General features: G+C 34.5%; 1 protein-coding gene across 1 annotated transcript in view; it reads right to left on the bottom strand.

The window, feature by feature from the left end:
- Positions 1-22,502, bottom strand: part of LOC124354494 — a 99,031-nt gene that overhangs the window by 34,798 nt on the left and 41,731 nt on the right. The window contains exons 3-4 of the mRNA XM_046805001.1: positions 9,392-9,627; positions 923-1,050 (exon numbers count right to left, since the gene is read on the bottom strand). Of these exons, the coding sequence (XP_046660957.1) occupies positions 923-1,050; positions 9,392-9,627 (364 nt within the window). The remainder of the gene's footprint in view (positions 1-922; positions 1,051-9,391; positions 9,628-22,502) is intronic.

Below are 22,502 nucleotides of genomic sequence, written 5' to 3'. Positions count from 1 at the left end.
GAACCATGTCGCTGTGGCATCACTCTTTGACAGGCATGGCTGTGTTACATGGGCTAAGGACTGGAGAGAAAAGTATTGTTTAAATTGGAGTATACACTACAAACTGGTTTGGCAACTTTGGCCACGACTTGGGACATGACAGCTGCTACTGAAATGTTTCAGTATATTATAAATACTTGCATTGAGCTAGTGGTTATAAAATGACATTAGAGTCTTTAATAATGTGATCCCATTACCCCATTGAAGAAAACTGTTAGTATTTTGATCCAGATAAATAAAACATTGGTAACACTTAAAAGTTTATGAAAATTTTGTATAAACAAATGTTTTACTATATTACAGCCACGCATCTATGAAATTGAAAGTTTTATCATATGGTCAAAGTTTGTAGGCCATTAAACACTTTCGTGAATTATGTTGACAAGTTTTTTATATAAATGTTAAATAATACATATAGTGGTCTTTAGGCATCCTACTAACAATAATTTAGAATTTGTGTCTTTAGATGCAGCCTGAATATATTTCTGTATTAAAATACTATTTTTATTGTTATTAAAATATTTATTAATTTAATTTCATTTATTTTTATTTTAGTTTGCAATTTAGAAAATCATATATTATTGACTTAAGTTGTTTAAATTAAGTGGTTAAAAATGGGAGTAAATAGTCACTGTTTTGTGACTTAAAACACTCAATGACTCTGTAAATTGCAAAACTGAAAGAAACAAACTGAATTTCATGAGTCAATATCTTATTATTACAAAAATTAATAATTTTATTTAAAAAAATACCATAACCATATTTAAGGTGCACTTAAAGCATACATTCTAAATTATTATACCAACACCATGCACAACAAAAGGTTACATTAAATAACGCTAAATTGTAAATGTTTATAACAATTTATAAACAAAGAACTCACTGTACATCTTGACGACCTGATGCACTGCACCCGTGCCGTTCAGGACTTGTGTGGTCACCTCATCCCCTTCGAGAACAGCTGGGGGCGGTGTGGTTACAGCGTTAGAAGATGCATTAGTCTTTGCCATTCTGGAATAGTGGTTACTCTGTTACACTTCACAAAAACAAAAGTTTTTAAACATATTGTTCAGTTTCCAAATACAACTGATAAGTGCATAAATAAATAATTAAATTTACACAACTTTAAATTTGATACCACATCACAGTAGTTATCATCACGTGTTGATGGTGCATGTTGCCGCCATTCTGAAAAACTAAAGTAACAAGGAGTCAACTAGAATGTTTTCCTTCAACAATAGTCAATAAGGATCAAAATATACCCTAACATTTATTTGATGAGTTAACCCCTCCATATACTACTGTGCATCTTTGACATTGCCCACTGGCTCACACTGGCTACAGATAAGCAAGTGTCTCCCATCGGGCAGTTCAGTAACACTAATATTACTTACAAGATTTATGTAAGGTCTTACATTGTGGTTAAAAGAAATACATGTTTTATTACTTGTTTGTTATTAGTAAGAACAAGTTGTTAATGAACAATCAATGTAGAGTACAAAGACAAAATTGGTGCAAAATGTAAAATCATAGCCATGGGCTACATGGTTATTCTGAAGGCCGTGTTAAAACTCCTTGGAGTTAAATAACAGCAAGAACAGTTAAATGCTCGCTGTTAAATAACAATGCTGTGTGCAGAACAGACTCCAGACACCACTTCACCACTTGCTTATAGGGTATTATATTTGCCTCATGAATTATCATGTTCATTGTAACCTGTCCATACTCCGATCTCCCCTAAGCGAAAAGCTTTACCTAGTGTGTGGGTGGGGGAAATTTCAGGTGGGAGTATTGTTTTTACCTTTGTTAGTTTTATTAGCACTTTAACTCAATTAACTTTCATAGGTATAAAAAGTAACTAAACACTTTGGCTACCAAGCAGTTTAATGTCTGATAATACAAGTATCATCACACATCACTGGTACGACCTTGTGTAGCAAACATGTTAAGAAATGTGGGTTTAAATTAAATATTATAAGATTCAAAGTCAACATTCAAGACTGAAAGTATTTCTTGGGGTGAGATTTTCTAGGTAGCCCACTAAAGCTTTCATAGATAACAAGTTTCATTTCATAAAGCCTACTGAACTGAAGGAGAGTGTGCATGAAATTTGTACTTCAACAACACTGTATATCCAATAATAACAACAATCAGCTGAAGAGTGTTGCTAGCAATTTTGTTAAATACAGGTTTAGTCATTCGTTACCAATATAAAAGGATTGCAACATTAAAATTGTTATGATCGTTTACTGGATAAACATGCCTTCAAGATATTATAATACATACATTGACGTTGTAAAAATATTTTTCAGTTTTCTACCTACCATTTACAACGGACATGCTTATGAACAATGTTTTAGTATGCTCTGATCTATCCGATGCTGGCTACATAGAATTATGAAACTTGGTGTCTGCGTTTCATGTGTCCTTGATCCGCTAGCTGAGGATATCCTTGTTACACCCAACAGTAACCCTCAAAAGCTTGTAAAAATATTTTTTTTTTGTAATTCACAATAAAGGATATACCATAAAATATCTATGTCATGTTTTATATTAAGGCATAATACCTCAACTATTTAGAAAAAACACTAAAGTCTAGTTTTTTTCTATGTATGGTAATTTGAAATAATCATTACAAAGAGTAAATGAAGTAGCATAAGAGTGTATGTATACTTAATTAATTTTTGTGGTCATTTGGTACAAACCTTGTATATAAAATAGTACAGTTTATTTAATATCCTATTAAATATTTAAACACGATCAACAGCCATAATATTTTAGGGGAATTAAAAAAAGTTGTATTGAGTACTCTTGTTAAGATCGTTCAAACACTATGGTACTCTTGCTATGTACATTAGACTTTCCACACTTTGCCATGATTCACCCCTATAGGAGGTAGTGGATATCTGCATTACAAAAAAGTTTTGTATCCAATCATCATCATATAGAGTTTTTTTATAATTTAAAATTCAAAATAATAGACTTTTTACATTGTTTTCGTTTATTTAAAAAAATATTATGTAAAATTAAACAAGTTTTGTTAAAAAAAAGAAATTTGTATAAATGGCAATGGTCTAATTTAATTTTTCAATAAACATTGAATTACAAAAAGTACTTGCTCAGCCGGGACTTGAACCCATATATATGCACATCTAACATTACACACATCAACAAACATTGTTAATGTTTGTTTGTTTTCAGCATTTATGAACAATGTTCCTAATTTATAAAGCAGCTGTTTATTCATTGTTCATAAGCAGTAAATAGCTGTTTTGCAGAATATGATTAATACAGGGTTATTCATGAAGATATGCAGAAACTGTGAGAGCTCATTCCACATGTAAAACTAACGAAAAAGGTTTATATAAACATGAGTCCGGAAATGCTTCGTTAGCGAGTTACGGCTAGTGAAAGATTTCGTCCGTATATCAGCTTACCATGTCAAACGAAGTCTTCCTATGATTCTGGTAAAGTAGATTAAGGGGTGCATTCCATCGTTTCTTATGATTTTCATCCTGATTAACTGAATAAAACAGCTTCCAGAACTGTAAGATAGTTTTTGAGAAAACCAGTGTCAAATGCATAAAATTGAGTGAAAAAAACACATATTTTCGTCTTTAACTTTCACATTTCACCAAGAAACAGATAAAAACTTGTGACAAACCTTGTTGTAAATTGTATTCTGAACAAAAATGTGTAAATAAAGAACACAGAAAGCTGTTTGAAAGGTGTTTGATGAAATGAATCTTATTCATAACAGTACAACAGGCCTTTTACATTTGACTGACAATAACTTTGTTATACCACTAAACAAATTAAGTTTCTACTAAGAAATTGTTAGTTTCAATTCTTAAATGAAATATTGTTTTATAAAGTGCATTGATTGCAGTGCATTCAGGTGCTGCTGACATAATTTACGGCTTGATTTAAAAACACAGAATGATGATTTGCGAGAAAGTTTGTTTCATTAGTTGGCAATACAATAAGCAGCTGTTCAACAATGATTATAATTTGAATTGTAGAAGTCAAATAGTTTTGATAATTTCAGTCTATGTGCGAATTGTTCTGTTCGTAATAATTGAGATTCAGTCCCTGTAAGTATTGTGTTGTCCGTAGTAATTATTAAATTATTGGAGTGTTAAAGCCTCATTTGTTTCAAAGTGAAGAGTACGCTTATATGGTGTAAGTGAGGGCAGTGTTACGGCTGCAGTTACAAACAACATTACCGTTACCGCAGAATTCCAAAAAATTCAGAGCAGAACTGGAATTTTCTATAAAAGTACCACAATCAGGACCTGTTTGTGTCATTGCCAGCTTGAAAATATTGTACCTGATTCTTCGCACAAAGCCAACAGCTCGAGCAAGAACAAATCAGAAACAGTCATCTAAATCTAAGCTAGCAACGCCGCGCCCATAAACTAATAGCCTCTTTTACATTAGCAAATGGAGGGAAACTCCACAAGAGGAAGAGACACGGTTTGTACCCCACAGTACAGATCAGCTCCAAGGTGGTGGAAGGGGGGCTTCTATTGCCCGTAACTGTTGGCACCTGGGCCGATAAATAGTTGTGTGGCCGCCAGAGAGCCCCCCATTGTATTGTACTAGAATAAATACCCAGGACCAGGCGAGCACGTCTCGACTCGCCTCAACTTGTCTACCTGACGCCTCAACCTGTTCTAAGCTCATTTATCACTAGGGCCTCTCCTATTGTAAAATAAAACTTAAACAGTCAAAGTCCCGATTTTACAGCTCTAATAATTTATTGATATAATAGTTTAGGAGCCTACTACCAGATTTGAAATGTACTACCTCTTGAAATTTTCAGAGGAATTTCTCCTAAGAAAAAAATCCGTCGTCAGCCACGCGAATTTAGGTTCTTATGGTAATGGGAGCGAGTTAAAATATGAAACTATAATATTTTTCCTAGATCATATTTTCTTATTACACAAAAAACCGATAATAGTTACATGAATAATAGTTATGTCACTGTCAGCCCACTAGAGTCGCTTCTTTCACGGTCTGTATATGGTTATCTGACACTGATTAACATAATTTATGTACCTGTCGGTTGGTATTCAGTGTGTCAAGATAAGAAAAATATCTGAGAAAAAAATATCGTTTCATATAACCCTTTACAAACCTTCTACCAAAAATAGCACAGCTGACGATCGATTTCTAGGGAGAATCCTTCTATCAATTTCAAGAACAACCAGGTTGAATTTAATTTAATTTATTCACTCATTTATACATTACAAACAGTTGACTTTGGTTATATAATATTAAGTGAAAAATTCCCCACAAAGACTACAGTATCTATGAGTGAGGACGAGTACCTTTTGTTATCTTAATTATCCATGGAGAAACGTACAATATCGTCTTAGCTAAATTATTCCATAGCAATAAAGTAAATTTTTAAATTAAATAATACAATATTTAGTTTTTTTAACTCGGATTAGATAATTAATAATTTATTACCGATTTAATGATTCTATACATTTGTAATTTTTAATGTGAGAGCCTCAACCTAAGAAGAATATTAATGATTGCTAAAGAATCAGTATTTAATTAAGACAGAATTAAATCAGAATAAGTTATTTTAACATGTTCGTGAGCGTGTGGCCATCACATACCTACAAATTTGCCAAGGTACAATGATGTCTGCAAGAATTGGGGTAAAGCATTACCCCATATTTATTATACATACCAGTCTAATGTTTCTGTTGTTGTGTTTATAGGAATGTGGAATGACTACGACATAATAAAATGTCTAGGTGTAATGTGAGCACATCTACTCTTGCGCCCATCAACCCCCCTAACCCCCCCTTCTACTGTTCGCGGCGGCACTTCTCCCCTTACCTTTCAATATATGGTTGGATCAATTTATATATACTATATATGAAAGATAGAAAGCATTTGTTTTGTGAAAGTTGTTAATTAGTCTAGGAGTGAAGTAGCAAAAATTAATTCGGGTTTGCGTCGGACATTCGTTCTAAACATCTAAGAATAAATCATTTTTATTATTCTTTACGTTTACTAGAAGAATAAATAATTGCCGGATGCTAAGAAATAGAAACTGTTCTCCTATTCAGTATGTCACTTAGGCATCTACTCCTTCTTTAAATTTCGTTTTGATAATCGCCCCACCCAGATACTACAGCATCGACAGTACGTAGGCGAAGTAATCGGTCCTGCAGCACCTTTTATTTCTGAGAAGGCGTAGATAGATTTCCGGAGTCTTTACTTGACGTATTGAACGTGTGGGACCCAACATAACTTATAATCAATAATTATTCCGAGATACTTGTAATTGTCGACTCGCTCAGTGATGCCACCCACACTCATAGCCCGCAGAATACCACAGGAACGCAGCCTAAGCACCGCCCGTAGCCTACTGGTTAGTTATTAGGTTTTGTAAAGAATGTAAATGTTTAAAATGCATTGTTTTACTCATATTTTCAGTTAATACATTATGTTCAACCAAGTTTTTAATGTTTGCTAGGTCGTGCGATGCCAGACAACAAGTCTCCTCCCACGCACACCAGCAGAAACTAACACAGAGTCGACTGCAAAGAGGAAGATGTTGCCAGATATGTCTAATTTTGAGATATTGTTTATTTGTATCAAGAATAAGAGGTGGCTTAGGTAACTGCCCAGTATAATACGATAATTTATGTCTTTGTTGTCACTCTTAGTGCCGTTAATAGACACAAACTGAAGCCGAGAATCCAAATCCAAATAGCTGACGAACCAATTTAAGCAAGTACGTTTAATGCCAATAGTTTTTAGCTTCGAAATAGTTTTGTCCTATCTACTGAGTCAAAGCCTTTCCTAGATCTGGAGATGTTAGAATTATACGATTCTTACTACAACACTTTTTAGATAAGGTCTTTGTAAAATCAAACAAAGCGTCACCAGTATTTTTTACTTCGTCTAAAGCCATTTTGACAGTTTGCAATTATGTTATATCGTTCCAAATATTCTGAAAGTTGGATTTTAATGGTATTTCAATTACAGTTCATCCCACTACCTCGTAATGTACATTCCAAAATTTCGTAGTTTTACACACCCCGTCATTAATTTTGTTTCATAACAATTTAATTTGACCTTTTTCATTAGGGAATGTAAAAAGTTTCGGTATTGTACAAAGCAGTTTTTTAATTGATTATTATAAGGTTCTATTTCTAGCCTTTGATAAATTTTGTCCCGATTGATTTTATATATAAGCTATATTTTATATATATACTTTATAAGCCCAAAAGTAATTCAGAGCGACGTTTTCAAGCTCTTTGAGTTAGATTATTTCTCATACTTTCCTTACGTGTGTATTTGCACTAAAGTTTACACATTCTAAATTAATAACTTCTTCTCAATTTTGTTTCCTTAAATTGTTATGTATTTTACACCAATTGCAAGATGTACGAATTAACTAGCCTAATTGATTTAAGATTGATATGTTTTCTAGATGAGATAGCAAGACACACAGTGAGGTAATCAGTAAAGGCTGATTTTAGGACACATGAAGTAATAGAGACATGGTTTTGGAATTCTACATAGCAATGGTCTAAACAAGATTCGATAAGTGGGCTCGTAACTGCATTGATGCACCTCACGAACCCTGCTTCGTCAAATACAACCTGGTACCTCTCTTCTAGAAAACGTGAAGTAGAATTGAGAATGTAACAATTCACATCAGCAATCGAAATACGAAGAACAATTCTGTATATTATAATTACAAAATTCACCATTCCCCTCAACGAATTGCGGCAAGGCCAGCCCAATCTTAGGTTAGAGCCACACCTGTGACTACTCCGCCCAGGAGAAGCTTATTGCAAGGTAGAGACTGATGTTGTGTTGTCAATATGAATAACAACTCCATCGCTCTGGTACAGACCATTGTATGATCTTTAGCAGCTGAAACCATCTATATTCTTAAGGTTTTAGTCATAATTCAACTAAGCCTCACCGAGGACCTCACAATTTGTCTTAAGTTCCATAGATTATAACAATATTAACAATAAATAATTGTTTAATAATAGCTTATTATGTTCTAATGTACCAATCTAGATGTATATACCACGTTTTATCTTTAAAAAAATAGAAATTGGCTGTCGACTCCTGAACTAAACATAAAACCCTTCGTTATATCTTTGATTATTCTTACATAATCAAGAGTAAAACTAAAACTTCCTTTTGTAATTAATTCTATTATTAATTCTACAATGAAGAGTTATCTTCGTTAGTATTATTATGAAAAGTAAACTAAATCCCTTGGTAAACGTTTAATAAATGTAAAATGACACTTTTTTGGCACTAATGACTAGTACCAAATGAATATTAGAAAATAGATCTAAAACGTTATATGGGAGAAAATTATATATCTAGTCCCATTATCTTTCTAATCTACTAATATAATTGAAATTCACTGCACGAATCACAATCTTATTACTCGTATCGAACTCTAATTTACCATTAAAATACAACAAGTTAATATGAAGTTTTAAAATAAAATGTGACTGAAAGTTTTATGAATTTATAGTCTCTTTCCAATAGTCATGCTTAATGCTTTGCATTCATGTTGATATTTGTTTTGAAGCATTGCAAAAAATAACTCCATCGGATTGACTAGAAAAGGTAATTAAAATGTTATTTAACTAATGCCACCGATTAAATAGGTTTGAAAAACAAACTCTATTTAGAGAACCCATTCCGGCACTGAGTAAATAAGTTTGTTTTATCATAATACGAGTAACTTAGAAATGTGGATGCAGATATCAGAGATTTGTTTGATTGATTTACATATTCTTCAAGAATAGTAATAGAGTCACATATGTTAAAAACACAACAGTTGAATATATTAAAATTAATGTTGTTGACAATAAATGATGTCAGGATGTGTCTTCGAAACTCCATTCTTCCCTGCATGCTTCTAGGAATTCTTCAAGGGTGTAACATGGCCGGTTCATAAGTTGCGGAGTTTCCTCTACAGAACTTCCCCTTTTAGTCTTTTGACAGTGTCTGGTAAAGTATTCCACAATTTTCGGCCGTTGTAAGATGGATTTTCTTCCAAAAGTGCTGTACAGTGTGGAGGTAGAACAAAGTTGGCCGCCAGTCCTAGATATCACTGTGAGTTTTGACCTAGATTTGAGACTACTCTTTGCAGTTATTTCAACCCATCCACAATTCTAAAACTCAGGGAATAATTTATCCTTATGTAAAAATCAGATTTACATTAAGATCTTGAAGGGCTTGTACAGCTAGCTGATTTAAACAAATATCTTAACTAGTTTATTAATACATATATAACTAAGGAAAGTTCCATGATATTCATTGTCCAGATCACACCCAAACTCACCGGCAAAGTTTGAAGAGCCCAGAGTGACTCTTGAGAAAATATCGCTTGGTCTCGTTGATCCAGATGCCATCACCACCGTCGATGATGAACCAAAAGTTCGTGGAAATTGAAATCGCCCAGACGATGATGGCGACGCCCACAAGGATCGTGCAGAAGAACAGTAGTCGACGCTCGAAGTAGTACTGGTCTCTTATCGCCTTGGTACGCTCAGAAACCACCGACACTGCGCTGCTTGCCTGGAAAAGCCATAATTTAATTCGTCGACAAGTAATGCTCTTTTCCTTACTTTTCTTATTTTTTTAATTGTCTCTGTGTCCCTTTTTATTAATGGTTGAAGAATACCCTATTGGACTTGACCGAGCCTGGAAAAATTTCATTTCATAAAATAAATCTGAAATTCAATACATGCAACTTGAGAGTATAGTTTTTAGACATATAAGGAAAAACGCACTCAATAGTCTGTTACTTTCTCGTAAAAATTTCATTAATTCACCTCATGTACTGTACATGGTTTAATTTTATATGATACAGAGTCAGTCTTCAACCTCCAAACCTTCTTACTTCAACTTATTTACCGGATTATTATTACGTAAATAAGAAATTTCGATAAAAAGTTTCACCAAATTATACGTGCCGAAGCAATATTTTTTTAGATTAAGTTAGTATCGTACTATAAGTCACTTTCTACTCTATAATGTACAGGACGGCACATGCACCAGATTTACTTTGTGTTAGCTTCTGTACTGGTTGCTTCACGAATAAGATTTCTGTGTATAAAGACTTCTAATGGTGTATGAGGATTTCTCAGAAATATTTTTTATTTATTTATAAGTATGCTGTGATAAGGAGTAATTCGTACTAGTTAAAGTTATATAATAGTCTATGTTATTAGTTTTAGTGATTTTGTTGGAAAATCTTAAATTAAAAAAAAACGGGTTTAAAGCTAAGATTTATAAATCAGGATTGGGGCAGAATAAACTCTCCAATGGTTTAATTTCCATATCTTTCACAATACTCATAATTTTCTAAATAAATACAATAAAGATGTTTTTGTTTTGAATCATAGTTTTAAATATTTAACAGACAACAAAATAAATTGAGATATTTCACAATAAATCGTTGTAGATTTATATACACTAGGAAAACGTAGGATGTTTGCGTATTAGTTAACGATTGCCGGAGTAATAGTAGCCTACTGGTTTTACTGCTAGCAGTAACACTGTATTCCCCTCACTTTGTAATCATAAATTACATATGTAGGCTACTAAACACATGTAATAGCTTCCAACTGGCGATAGACGAGTACAGGATACCCATCTCTGCTGTGATAGTTATTGTGTGGCGGTAATATGTGCTATACGTGTCGCCATAATGGTAAGATACTACTATTCTCAACAACCAAACAAGCCATAAAGTTTTACCGCCAATAATTCAAAGCGGATAAACTTACAGGCCAACCTAAAATATTGAGGTGCGCTATGTTAAAATATAAAATTAAAGGCCAGGTTAGTTTAGTTTTCTATTGGAAAATCAGATGTAATCACAAGTGACAGAGACGCTCGATGGAGCACCTTGAATTTTATCACCTAAGGAGTACTACTTGAAATCGAGATGCAACAACAATATTGTTGTGTATGCGGAACAAGCACACATGAAAGGGGAACCGGGTCTTTTTCGTTTAAGGGCCAGCACAAAAGACCCTAGCTTGCCTATTCAAAACTCAGATCACGCGATGCTTGCCCGCTGCGCAGCGCTTTGCGCTGCTTGCTCTTTTAGAAAAAAAATTAACTCGAGCTTGCAAAGGCCAAGCCCAGATCAACTCACCACGCTTTATTGAACAAGAAAAACTAAGTATAACTCACAGAACTAACGCAGGTTTCATTACAGGCAAAAGATAAGCGGCGCGCGTTTATCACTGATAAGATAAGACGAGTTTTATACTAGAAGTAGTACCTGGACTACTGCCCTAAGAACTAATAACACCAAAAAAAAAACGATTAAATGCACTGTCAGTCAGGTATAGTATGTTTGTAAGGTGCTGGCCCTTAAACGAAAAAGACCCGGGGAATCACCAACGCCAGCGTTCATATCATATACCATTAAACAGAACCGCCGATAAATCGCTCAGCTCGACCTGGGAGCAGTGGGGCAGTATAACGACCGCAGTAAAGATTATGTTGGCAGTATTGTTGTGGTGTTTACACCTACGCAACTGTCCGCTCTGTTTATTGTAATATTTGTGTAGTGGCATCACTGGCGCCCGGCCAGCTCCGGTCGGAGCTACGCTACATATCCATCAACAGCGGATGCGTTGGCAACATTGCGGAAATTGATTATTTTACCGTACTTTTTACCTTATCAAGAACGTCTTCATTATTGTAGTTTGTAGGTGAATACAAAATGACTACATACATGATCTATCGTGAAGGTTGCAGTACTGTTATAGGACAGGATCGCCAAAATAGCCTCAAAGTCGACCACGCGATTGTTCTTACTGTTCTCAGTTTACAAACGCGGCATTCATCTCGCGCAAATTGTTTTTACTAACAATGTTTCATGCAAAAGTGAAGCGACTTCTCTTTTAGCTATGTCTGTAAGCCTTTACTTTTTGCGCACTTTAATTCATCGATCATTCAACATAATTTGTCGGATTTTTCAATCATTTCTGGAGTAGACACTTCCACTGGTCGTCCCGATCAATGTTCATTATTTGTAGATGAACGGCCACGTTTAAACTCGTTTACCGAATTGTAAGCTGTTGCAATCGCATGAGCAGATGTGCCATGAACTTCATCCAACTGAGATTTGATTTCTTTCAGCGTTAAGCCTTTAAAATAAAGTTTTATCACCGCTCGTAACTCACTTTTCTCCATTATTATAAACAAACAAAAGTTGTTCACTTCAACCGGAAATAGCAACGAAACTACGCGATGGATCGAGCTGCAGTTTTAATAGCTGTCTAGTCAATAATGCTTCGTACAAACATATGTTTTCCAATCCTACGAGCGCTATCTCTAGGATTTTCTACAGACTCATTGAACGACCCTCGTAAAAGACACATCCTCCACATATTACCTAGCATTTATAAATTCTAAAATGGGCTTCCAGGATACGTATATTTTACTTGAAAATACGTCTATCTGTATTACTTAAATATTATGTATTTTACATTTAAATATTTTAATTCTACACCAATCCCTAATAAAACATATTGGGATATAAATCGACATGTATTTTGGTATAGAGGAAATATTACTGTGTATAAAACTACACAAAGTTTGGGATATGAAATTAGTAATATTGTGTTTTTTTTTCTGCCGCTGAGCGGTTGACGTCCAATGCGTGCACTGCGCATAAACGCGGCAGACGCTCGGCGATGAACAAATATAGACAAAGTAAATATGAACTTTAGGTTAAATATTATTTACTAAGTACAATATTTCGTTACTTTGGTTATATATATTTTTATACACAAAGTATGATAAAAACACGTTATAGCGATCGGTAAACAACTATCGTAATAATAATTAATAAAAGTATACGAATATAAATAGACGAAAGATAAATCTATTTTATTTGTTGGCGATTTCAATGTCATCCTACTAGCCATAACAAAAACTCTAATGGCATATTAGATATGTTTCTTGGTTACAGTTTTAGACAAACTATTACAGGCATCGTGACATCTGACAGGTGGGGCACGGTATACGAAATACACTTTTTGTTAATCTTTCAATATTACTAACAAATTAGCCTTTAATTTAGCAGTTTCTTAGAAGCAAGAACGCTGAACCTACAAATATAAATGACAGTGGCGTAGGTACCTTGGGTGGCACCCGGTGCGGAAGTTGGTGGTGTCACCCTATCGAAAGTAAAAAGCAATACATTTTATATGATAAAGGTCATGGATAATTTATTATTTATAATATTGAAGAAATAGCAAAACAATAATAAATGTCTTCTTTCTAGCTTTGACAGCTGCAAACTCAGTAATAACTTCATCGAAATTTATATTTTGTATTGCCTCGTTTTCGATGGTTAATATATCAAGATTGCTAAGCTACGATTGGGTCATTGTTGCCCGCAAATGTTTTTTATTAATTTCAATTTACTGAAATTCCTCTCACATGAAGCTACGTTCACGCAAACCTTCATGAACAATTTCAGTGCATTTAAGTTTCTAAAATATATTTTTGTCTTTTTATTATCTATCACTAAGGAGTAATACACGTTTAACAATTCACGCCAAGCAAACACAACACACTTTACGAAACAAATGAGAAGTGTTGCAACTGAAACGTCAAAGATCGCGAGTATGGGATCCCCCAGGACAGCGTCAGGCTCTTTTGCGGGAATCCTCGAATTATACATAGAGATGAGCTAGTGCTAGTGGAAGAATACCCGAAAAAGAAATTTTTGTGCTAGATTTTTTTTTTTTTTTTGTACATTGTTCTTAAAGTTGAGAGACCGGGTGGGTGTCACCCCAAAAAAGATGACACCCGGTGCGGCCCGCCCCCACCGTCTACCCTTTGCTACGCCACTGATAAATGATAATTTTTAGTTAGAAAACTATCGAAAAACATTGCAACATGAAAATTGGAATAGAGTGTTCAATGAAAGAGTTGTTAAGACAAATCATTAATTAGACACTATTAGAGACTATTAAAACAAAGCGTTCCTTTAAATTCACTAAACAGTATCATTTTATAAGAAGCCGAAGTTGTTGAATCAAACAATTACTAATTAACAGAGGAGAGCTTAGATGCTTATATTTTACAGATCAATGGCCCAACAAAATAAATAGTTATTATAAATTAAAGAAGTTTGAACATAAAACTTTTCGGTAGACTAAAATGTGACCAAGAAAGGGCCTTGTTGTTGCTGGTGGCAAACCTTTGAGGGAATTTTGTAAAATCATCACCAATTTTAATTTATAATCTTAACGAATTGAAACTTAACGGGATTATCACACACGATTTCCAAAACATTTTTATAGTTTTAAATATTAACTTAATCGACAACTCTGCTACATTAAAATATAAATAAGTTACTTTTATTCCAGGAAAAATCCACTCTTAACTCTGTTTAATCTACATCTTTAAACCTTCCCATTTTAAATATATTTCATTCAATTTTACTTCGACAAAAATCAGTTATTTTAATGTTTGGATGCATTCGACCCTCTAAAAAAGAGTATTACCTATCTGATTTTGTTTTGTTTCTCTTATTAATAAAACAGTATCTTTTTTAGCTATCCCCTTACTTGATTGTTTTGTTAAAATCTTCAAACACTCAGGGTTATTCCAACTGATTTTAAGATTAATAAAACCCTAACCCTAAAGAATTGAAATTTTAACTTTGATCGATTAAGGCCAAGGTTACTAATTTTTTTTTTATTATTTGAGAAAATTATATATTTCTGCATAATGTAAAATATACTATGCATTACAGTATTACAGTACATTATTTAAGTTCATTACCCCACTGTACTAGCCTCTTGAAACAATAATATAATATGTTCACATCAATCTAGGTTCCATCATAATATCTCCACAATTTACGCCGCTTCTTTACTTGTTTGAAAATCAGTGGTTGCCTTGCCAAATAAGCATAATTTTAATCTCTTTTTTCGATTTAACTAAAAGTGGCTTTTGACGTTGTCGACCACGAGACTTTTAGAGTGTCTTAAGGTGGGTGGAATATTTGAGTCTAGGCTGACATATGGTTTCTGAAAATTTGTTTTCTTCAGAACTTTAATATAATTTATTTATGTTCCACGTGGACTTGCCTCATCCGGAGTCTCGGACCGCGAGAAAACGTTTTCCATCAGACAGCTTCTTGACACTCCACTCTTTATTAATTTATTGTTGCATTGTATTTGTTTTGAACACACATTTTCTTTAAAACTTCAGATTACTCCAGCGATAGAAACTAAAATTAGTTGAAAATAGAGAAATTGAAGTTACACGTTAAAAAAGAAATAAATTATTCGTTAGGTCCTAAATCATTTAACTCCTCAAAACTGTGACGTTATATGATTGGAAAGGCATTTCACTGTTTGTATGAAGTTCTCTAGTTTATTTTAGTATTACCTTAACACTTACCTTTTAATAATATTCTGTTATTTATACTTTATTCATGGATGTAAAAGAAATGTTGTAGTTTGAAAAATAAAGCATCCATAACTGCCTATATATAAAAAATTCACCATCAAAGGTTTGTTAGTTAATTATTGAATTTTTAAAAGTACATCAACTATAAAACACGGTTAATATATCTTATAAATGTTGTTTGAAATAATACCGGAGAAGTTTTTTTAGTAACAGCGAGTAATCACTTTTAAGAAATAAAATATTTATAGATAGTAAAATCAGCAAAACTAAGGTTTTGTACTTTTATTTTATTTTTGTTACTACTAGTAATAAGTGTGTTCATAACACAAGTCACTAATACAATACTGGTGCCAACAACGAAAGTGATAAGAACTATGTTTAGACTATTACAAATTAGCCGTTCAAAGAGATGACTGGTAGGCGTTCATGGCCATTACTCGCTGTCTCTCTCACCCGAAGCGCGGAGTGTGGAAGCGAGTGTGTCTGAATTATATTTGTTAACCCCTACGGGGCGCAGACGAACTCGTCATTCCGAAAATTACAAAGCATGAGTCTTGTGTTTTATTATATGCCAGTTCTTATTGTTAACAAATCTAAACATATTTGAAAAAATCGGAATATTGTTCCACTACGAGTATATTTCCAGTTTAACGCAAGTTAAAATATACCTCGTATATTTGTATCTAGTTTGCTGATTTTACTATCTATAAATATTTTATTTCGTAAAAGTGATTAAATTTTACTTGATGTTACTGAAAAACTTCTACTAATTGTGTAGCCTACCTTCAAAAGTCAAGCATAAAGCTACTACCAGCATTCCTTTCGGTGTAACACACATCTAGCGCCCATTGGCACGGCCACCACCCATACTACAATCAGTTTTTGGTTGAAACAATTGTTTTAATTTTAAAGACATGGCCCTTTAAAATAACTTCTAGACGACAGAAAAATATTCATGTTTTATCACTCCACAAGGGATTACAGCCATTCAAAGGGAATCCTTAGGAAATCTTGTAATGAAGGCTAAATAAAGACGGCCAATGTAAATTGTACATCTTCATCTTCAAATGTTTCTTTTAGTCTAATTATAAGATTCAGCTAAATTATTCTTCAAATTTTTACTATTCCTCCTAAGCAATGATCAAACATTGTTCCATTTTTACTGATTTAGAACACATATCCTGAAGAGCTGAGATCAAAATTTTGATTACGTTTAAAAAGGTTACTTAACCCCAAAACTACATTAACCAATGAGTTATTGCAAGCCTAATGCATATTTCTTAATTCGAAAATATCATCTAGGATTTAGTATTAATTTGCACGTGTGTAATGTGTCTGTTAAATTACCTATTCCATTAAATATATAAACATTGTAAGTAATGGTAGGATTTAAGATAGAAAATTGAAAATAGCACTTGATACTCACTTTGAAATTATGTTAATAATACAATCTTGATTGAAACTAACTAATAAATAGGTCTAGAAAATTACAGAAACTTAAATTTAAAATTAAAAACAGCACGACCAATATTTCTTTTACGCAAAGAATGATTATTATGGTATTTTACGCAATGTATGATTAGCGTAAAACGTTGAACAAATAAACTTGGATTGACACACTATAGTTAAATTTACGTAATAATTGGTTATAGGGATAGACGAATGAAAAGGTGTCCTTAGTAAAGAAGATCAGTTACAAGTTCTGGAAAACAAGGGTTTGAATATAATTTAAGCCTTCCGAATCAGACCATGTCGAAATATTGTTCACAAAATCAAAGTCGTGGAATATAAATGGCCTCAATGAGTAGAATTGTCTTATGCAAACAAATATTACATTGAAACTGCCAGTAATGCATATCCGCTTGTACAAGGGATGGATGATTGGGTCAGCTTAACCAAACAAGGATCAATATGGCTTCTTGATTAGAGGCTGCTTCTTATTCAATATATATGTCTTTTCATAAGTTTTATTCAACTAACGGGGCTATTTGTTTAGTGACAATAGAAAACTATTAGACAATGTCACCAAGGTTTGCAGTAGACAGTTTTCTAAGGACTGGAACAGAAACGACGCCCAGTCGCGCGAGGGCAGTAAACTCAGCGATTGCTATTCTGTACTCGATGTGCGGGATTCACACATAAAACCAGCGATTCCTCCTAACAAGTCATAAACAGCGAACATGAACCCTCCTCTCCCAACCCACCCACTCGTCCATTTCACTCCCTCACATTGCTGGAGTTAGTGCATTGACTTGTGAGTAACAACAGCAGTTTAAGTTCATTTGCCTCTCGACTCATGCGTAACGATATCAAAGTTTTAGTTGGCACGTTCCTATTAAGAGCACTACATTAATGCTATCATTTATGAAATCACGACAGAATTAAATAACACAATATGTTTTATAATTTACTGTAATTGATCAAATATTAAGTTTTAAGTTCTATGCCAACAAAGTTGCTTCTAACACTAACAAACTGTGGTAAATATTGCAAAATAACAAGACTGGCCTGTCATCAAGGTTTTTTTTGTTATACTTCAACTTTGAATATAAAATTACTACACATGCAGTGTACCAGATTCTGCAGTGAAATTGAGTTTCAAAAACCGTTTGTCTTTAGGGAATGTCTATAAGATTTAAGAAAACACCGAAGTTGGCAATCACGAGCATCATAACTTCTAACCATCTTGATAACATTTTTATATGATAGTAGTTAGATCTTCTATTTGAAATGTTGTGATAGATTTCATTTTTTCCTGCTGAGAACAGTTTATTTTGCCCATAGTCAGCCTGTTTTTTTTGCTACAACGGATTTATTATGTGCTTCGCAGATGGTGGAATTTGATTTTAAAAAAGCCAAAAACAATTTCAACATTGTTAATCGCTGCCATCGTAACTAATCCTGGTGTTAAAAATTTCTTTACTTCTAAGTTTATTATTGAGCTTATTGTGATAATTTATCAATTTTCGGAGCTTTCTTTCTAGTTACTTTTTATCAATTATCCGTTGTTGCTATGTATAGTGCATAAAATAGAAGAAGAGAAACCCTCGGAAAAAGTCTACAACTCAGGCCATTAGTCGGGAGGGATATACGATGGGGGTTGAACATCGTCAAGAGGAGCAGCCTACAACGTCTTTACCCTTCCAGACGGTGTTATCGAGGGGGACAGCCATGCACGTCATCTGGCCGGTCTTGTTCAGCAACGTGTGAAACTGCCTACGAGAGTAAGTGGGATCTGTAAGCCTTCAGCGGGACTTCTCGATGCTACGTCCGGCGCCCCGCCACCACCTGGGAGCTGCTGTGTCATACTCGCCGGCACTAATGATATTGCAACCGGTGAGTCTCAAAGCATTTACCGACATCTGGAGCAGCGAATAATCGCCCGCCTCGCCTCATCCCGGGTCATTGTGGCCACCATCCCTCAAAGACACGACCTCCCAGTCGACCATATAGTGAACCAGACAACCACCGCCGTGAACCATTATATCGAGGAGCTATGTGCCAGATGCGTGGGAGCCCAGCTGCTAAACATCAACAGCATAGAAAGGCGCTGGTTCACTCGCCATGGTCTGCATCTGAGGTTGTCGGGCAAGCGGATTCTGGCCGGACTGTTGGTGAGAAGTCTGGTGGAAGTGGGTCGTTTGCCGTTCTCTAAATCCCCTCCCTCTCCTATAAAATATAATCCTGATTCAACATCTCCAAACAAACTGCAGTCATCACCAATCTCCACCCCTTCCAATCAACTAGCTCTCTTTCTCCCATTCAAGTGCCCTCTCTAGACACTCCATGCACGGACAACACTCCACATCATCCAATAGTTCGTCCCGGAAATTTTGACACCTACGCTGACGCCGTAGCAGGAACCTTCACTGAAAGTGAAAATGAAAATGGACGCTCTCCTAACCAAAAAAACTCAATTGTCGACACTAGTTTAAAGAAAGGTTAGGAGAAACTCTGGATCCAGTTAAAAATTTAGAAAAATACCCAACTCAAAATTTGCCAAAACTTCAAAAGTTTCCTAATTAAAAACAAACTGAAAAGTTTATATTGGTACATCAAAACGCCCAATGTGCAACCAATAAAATAGATAAGGTAATGCTCATGTGTGACGAACTCAAACCTGATGTATTTGTTGTCTCGGAACACGGTTTCAGAACTGAAACAATAAATTTTTTCAAAATTCAAAATTATGAATTGGCATCAAATTTTTGTTGAACGTACTTTAAAGGGGGCGGTGTGGCAATTTTCGTGAAAGCACCATTGAAGTTTGAAAATTTCAAAATTAATCACATTACCTATCTAAACTTTGAGGCCAGTGGTGTTAAGATCATATCTAACACTCTTGGAAAAATATCAATTGTAGGGTTGTATAGATCACCCAATGGATGTGCCGAATCTTTTTTTACAAACCTCGAAAATATTATAAATTGTCTTTTCTTAAACTCATCGAAATTTACTATAATTGGCGATCTAAATATCAACGTTTTGGATCCCACCGACCCCCTGACCCAGCGGCTGCGGGATGTTTTAAGCTCATTTAATCTAAATTGGTCCGTGAACTCCCCAACACGAGTGACTGCTATGACGAGTACTGCCATCGACAACGTCATTACAAACATTCCTAACGTCACGGTCTCTGTTTTGAATACGGCTGTCTCCGATCACTTTGCGCAGGAGGTTGTGATACATGGATGTAAAATAGAAACTTAAAAAATCATCTTTTAAAATTAAAAGAGCTTTCAATTTCCAAAACATTTCCAATTTGAACAATTTATTAAAAAAAACGAAACCTGGAGCTTTTTGAACAGCTTTGAGAATGTCAATGACATGTATCAAGCTTTCAATGACCGTTTCATTTATTATTTAGACGTTTTGGGTCCTTTTAAAAAAGCCAAAAACAATTTCAAACCCAAAAATAATTCATGGTTAACTAAAGGGATTCTCATTTTCAGAGATAAACTCAAATTTTTTCACTCAATATTTGTTCAAACACAAAACGAAAATTTTAAAACATTTTACAGATCATATCGAAGGGTCTATAGAAAAGTCATCCAAGCTGCTAAAGCTCATGACGTCAATAGAGCCCTGAGAAATTGTGAAAACTTTTCTAAAACTGCATGGAAAATAATCAATGAATCGGCACAAAAATCAAACTTGGACCGAAACCTTGAGTCTATATCAATCAAAATTAATGAACGCGTAATTGACGATCAGTTGCAGGTTGCCAACGAGTTTAATAATTATTTTTCTTCTGTGGCCTCAACTGATTCGTCAATTTCAGAACCTCGATATCATGAAATTTGTGTTAGGGAACCGGTTGCATCCATGGCTCTGGCCCCTGTGTGTGTGGAGGAGTTAGCTCGTGTCGTACAGGGGTTGAATTCAAAGAAATCGTGTGACGCTAACGGGATGTCAGTTTGGTTACTCAAACGTTGCTTTAGGTACATTTTGAGGCCACTCACAAAATTTATAAATTTTTCATTTGAATCTGCAACTTTTCCATAGGGAGCTAGGTTTGCTGACATTGCCCTGTCTCTATATGTTTCATGTGATCCTGTACTGTCAATCGAAGTGCACTTTAGTCCGGGGCAGGGACTTTCATCAGTATGAAACTAGAGCCAGGTACAACTTTAGAGTCCATAGTCATAGACTGGCGGTATCTCAGCATTTACCGCATCAGGTTGGCGTCGGCTTAATCAACAAGCTCCCTGAAAGTGTAAAAAATGCAACTAATCAAATCCAATTCAAAACTCGTCTCAAATGCCTGTTGGTGTCAAAAGCATTTTATTCGCTAGAGGAGTTTATGATGAGTCGCTGGGATATCTAAAAATATCTTAAATTACCAAAATTTAAAATCTGGATCCAAAGATAGTGTGAATTAGTGTGAATGAGTGAAATGTAAGTCTGACTGTGTGTGAGTGTGTAGAGTATTTGCTGTGTGAATATATGACGACTGCTATACAATGTTATATATTGTCTAAAAGCAATAAAGAAATGATTTGATTTGATAGTTCTTAATAACAGTTCTAAATTATTGTTAATGGACATTTATTTATAGTAAAGTATATAGAGGTAAAAGTTATAGTTTAGTCGGTGGAATACTATAAGGAGATTTACACATCAAATATATCAGATAGTTTATGGTTGTTTGAGAACAACTCTCAAGAATTGAAAATACTTTTCATCGATTTTTAATATATGTCACATGTAGTTGTAACAAGTTTCTTAAATGGTTAATGACGCCAAAATATTTTATTGCTTTATACATTGGCACTACGAGTACTGTAAACTACATTATAAACCTCAGAACTTGGACTAGCTCTGTTGGGCTCAACCTGGTAAATCATTCTGAAGAGCTCATTGATATTTCAACAGTAACTGATCTCTTGCAGAATGCTCGTATTAAGTTCAAGTTAAAACAGTGCACACACGTAAGACCTGTAGGTGGTAATTGACTGCCTCAAACGCTTTTCAATTACTTTCCTTGAGTAGCATTTGTTTCTTAAAAGTATTCAAGCCAATTTTGGTGAAAGTCCATGAATCTTTCATGTTCATGGTTTTTTGTGAAAATTAATTCTGGTATTTGAATTCATCTCTTATCTCCATAGGGTTAGTTAAGCTTCGATTAACCCATATTCTATAGAACGTTGATATCAATTTTTATTGAAATGCGTTATATATAAGAAGTTAGGGTAGTTTTTTTATAAAAGAGTTTTAGCCTGGAAGCCCTTCTCCCTTGTCTCTGACATCGATAGGGTCCTACTGAACGAGTTGTAACTTCCCATTACGTGTAAATGTCTATGCTGATTTGTATTAAGATGCTTCCAGACACTCAATGGTCTACGGACATTATTGTTTCAAGTCTCGATTTCTACCTTGTGTTCTCCATTGTGCTGTTGTAGTTTTGTGTTTGTACTTTCTTTTCATTTTATTTCGATTACGACACTGTGTTTTGTTAGTTATGAACATTTTCCTGAAAATTATTCAAACAGTTGCAG

This window comes from Homalodisca vitripennis, chromosome 2, assembly GCF_021130785.1.
Source record: "Homalodisca vitripennis isolate AUS2020 chromosome 2, UT_GWSS_2.1, whole genome shotgun sequence".
In the NCBI taxonomy this organism is placed as follows: Eukaryota; Metazoa; Arthropoda; class Insecta; order Hemiptera; family Cicadellidae; genus Homalodisca; species Homalodisca vitripennis.
This window is presented reverse-complemented; position numbering and strand designations above follow the sequence as displayed.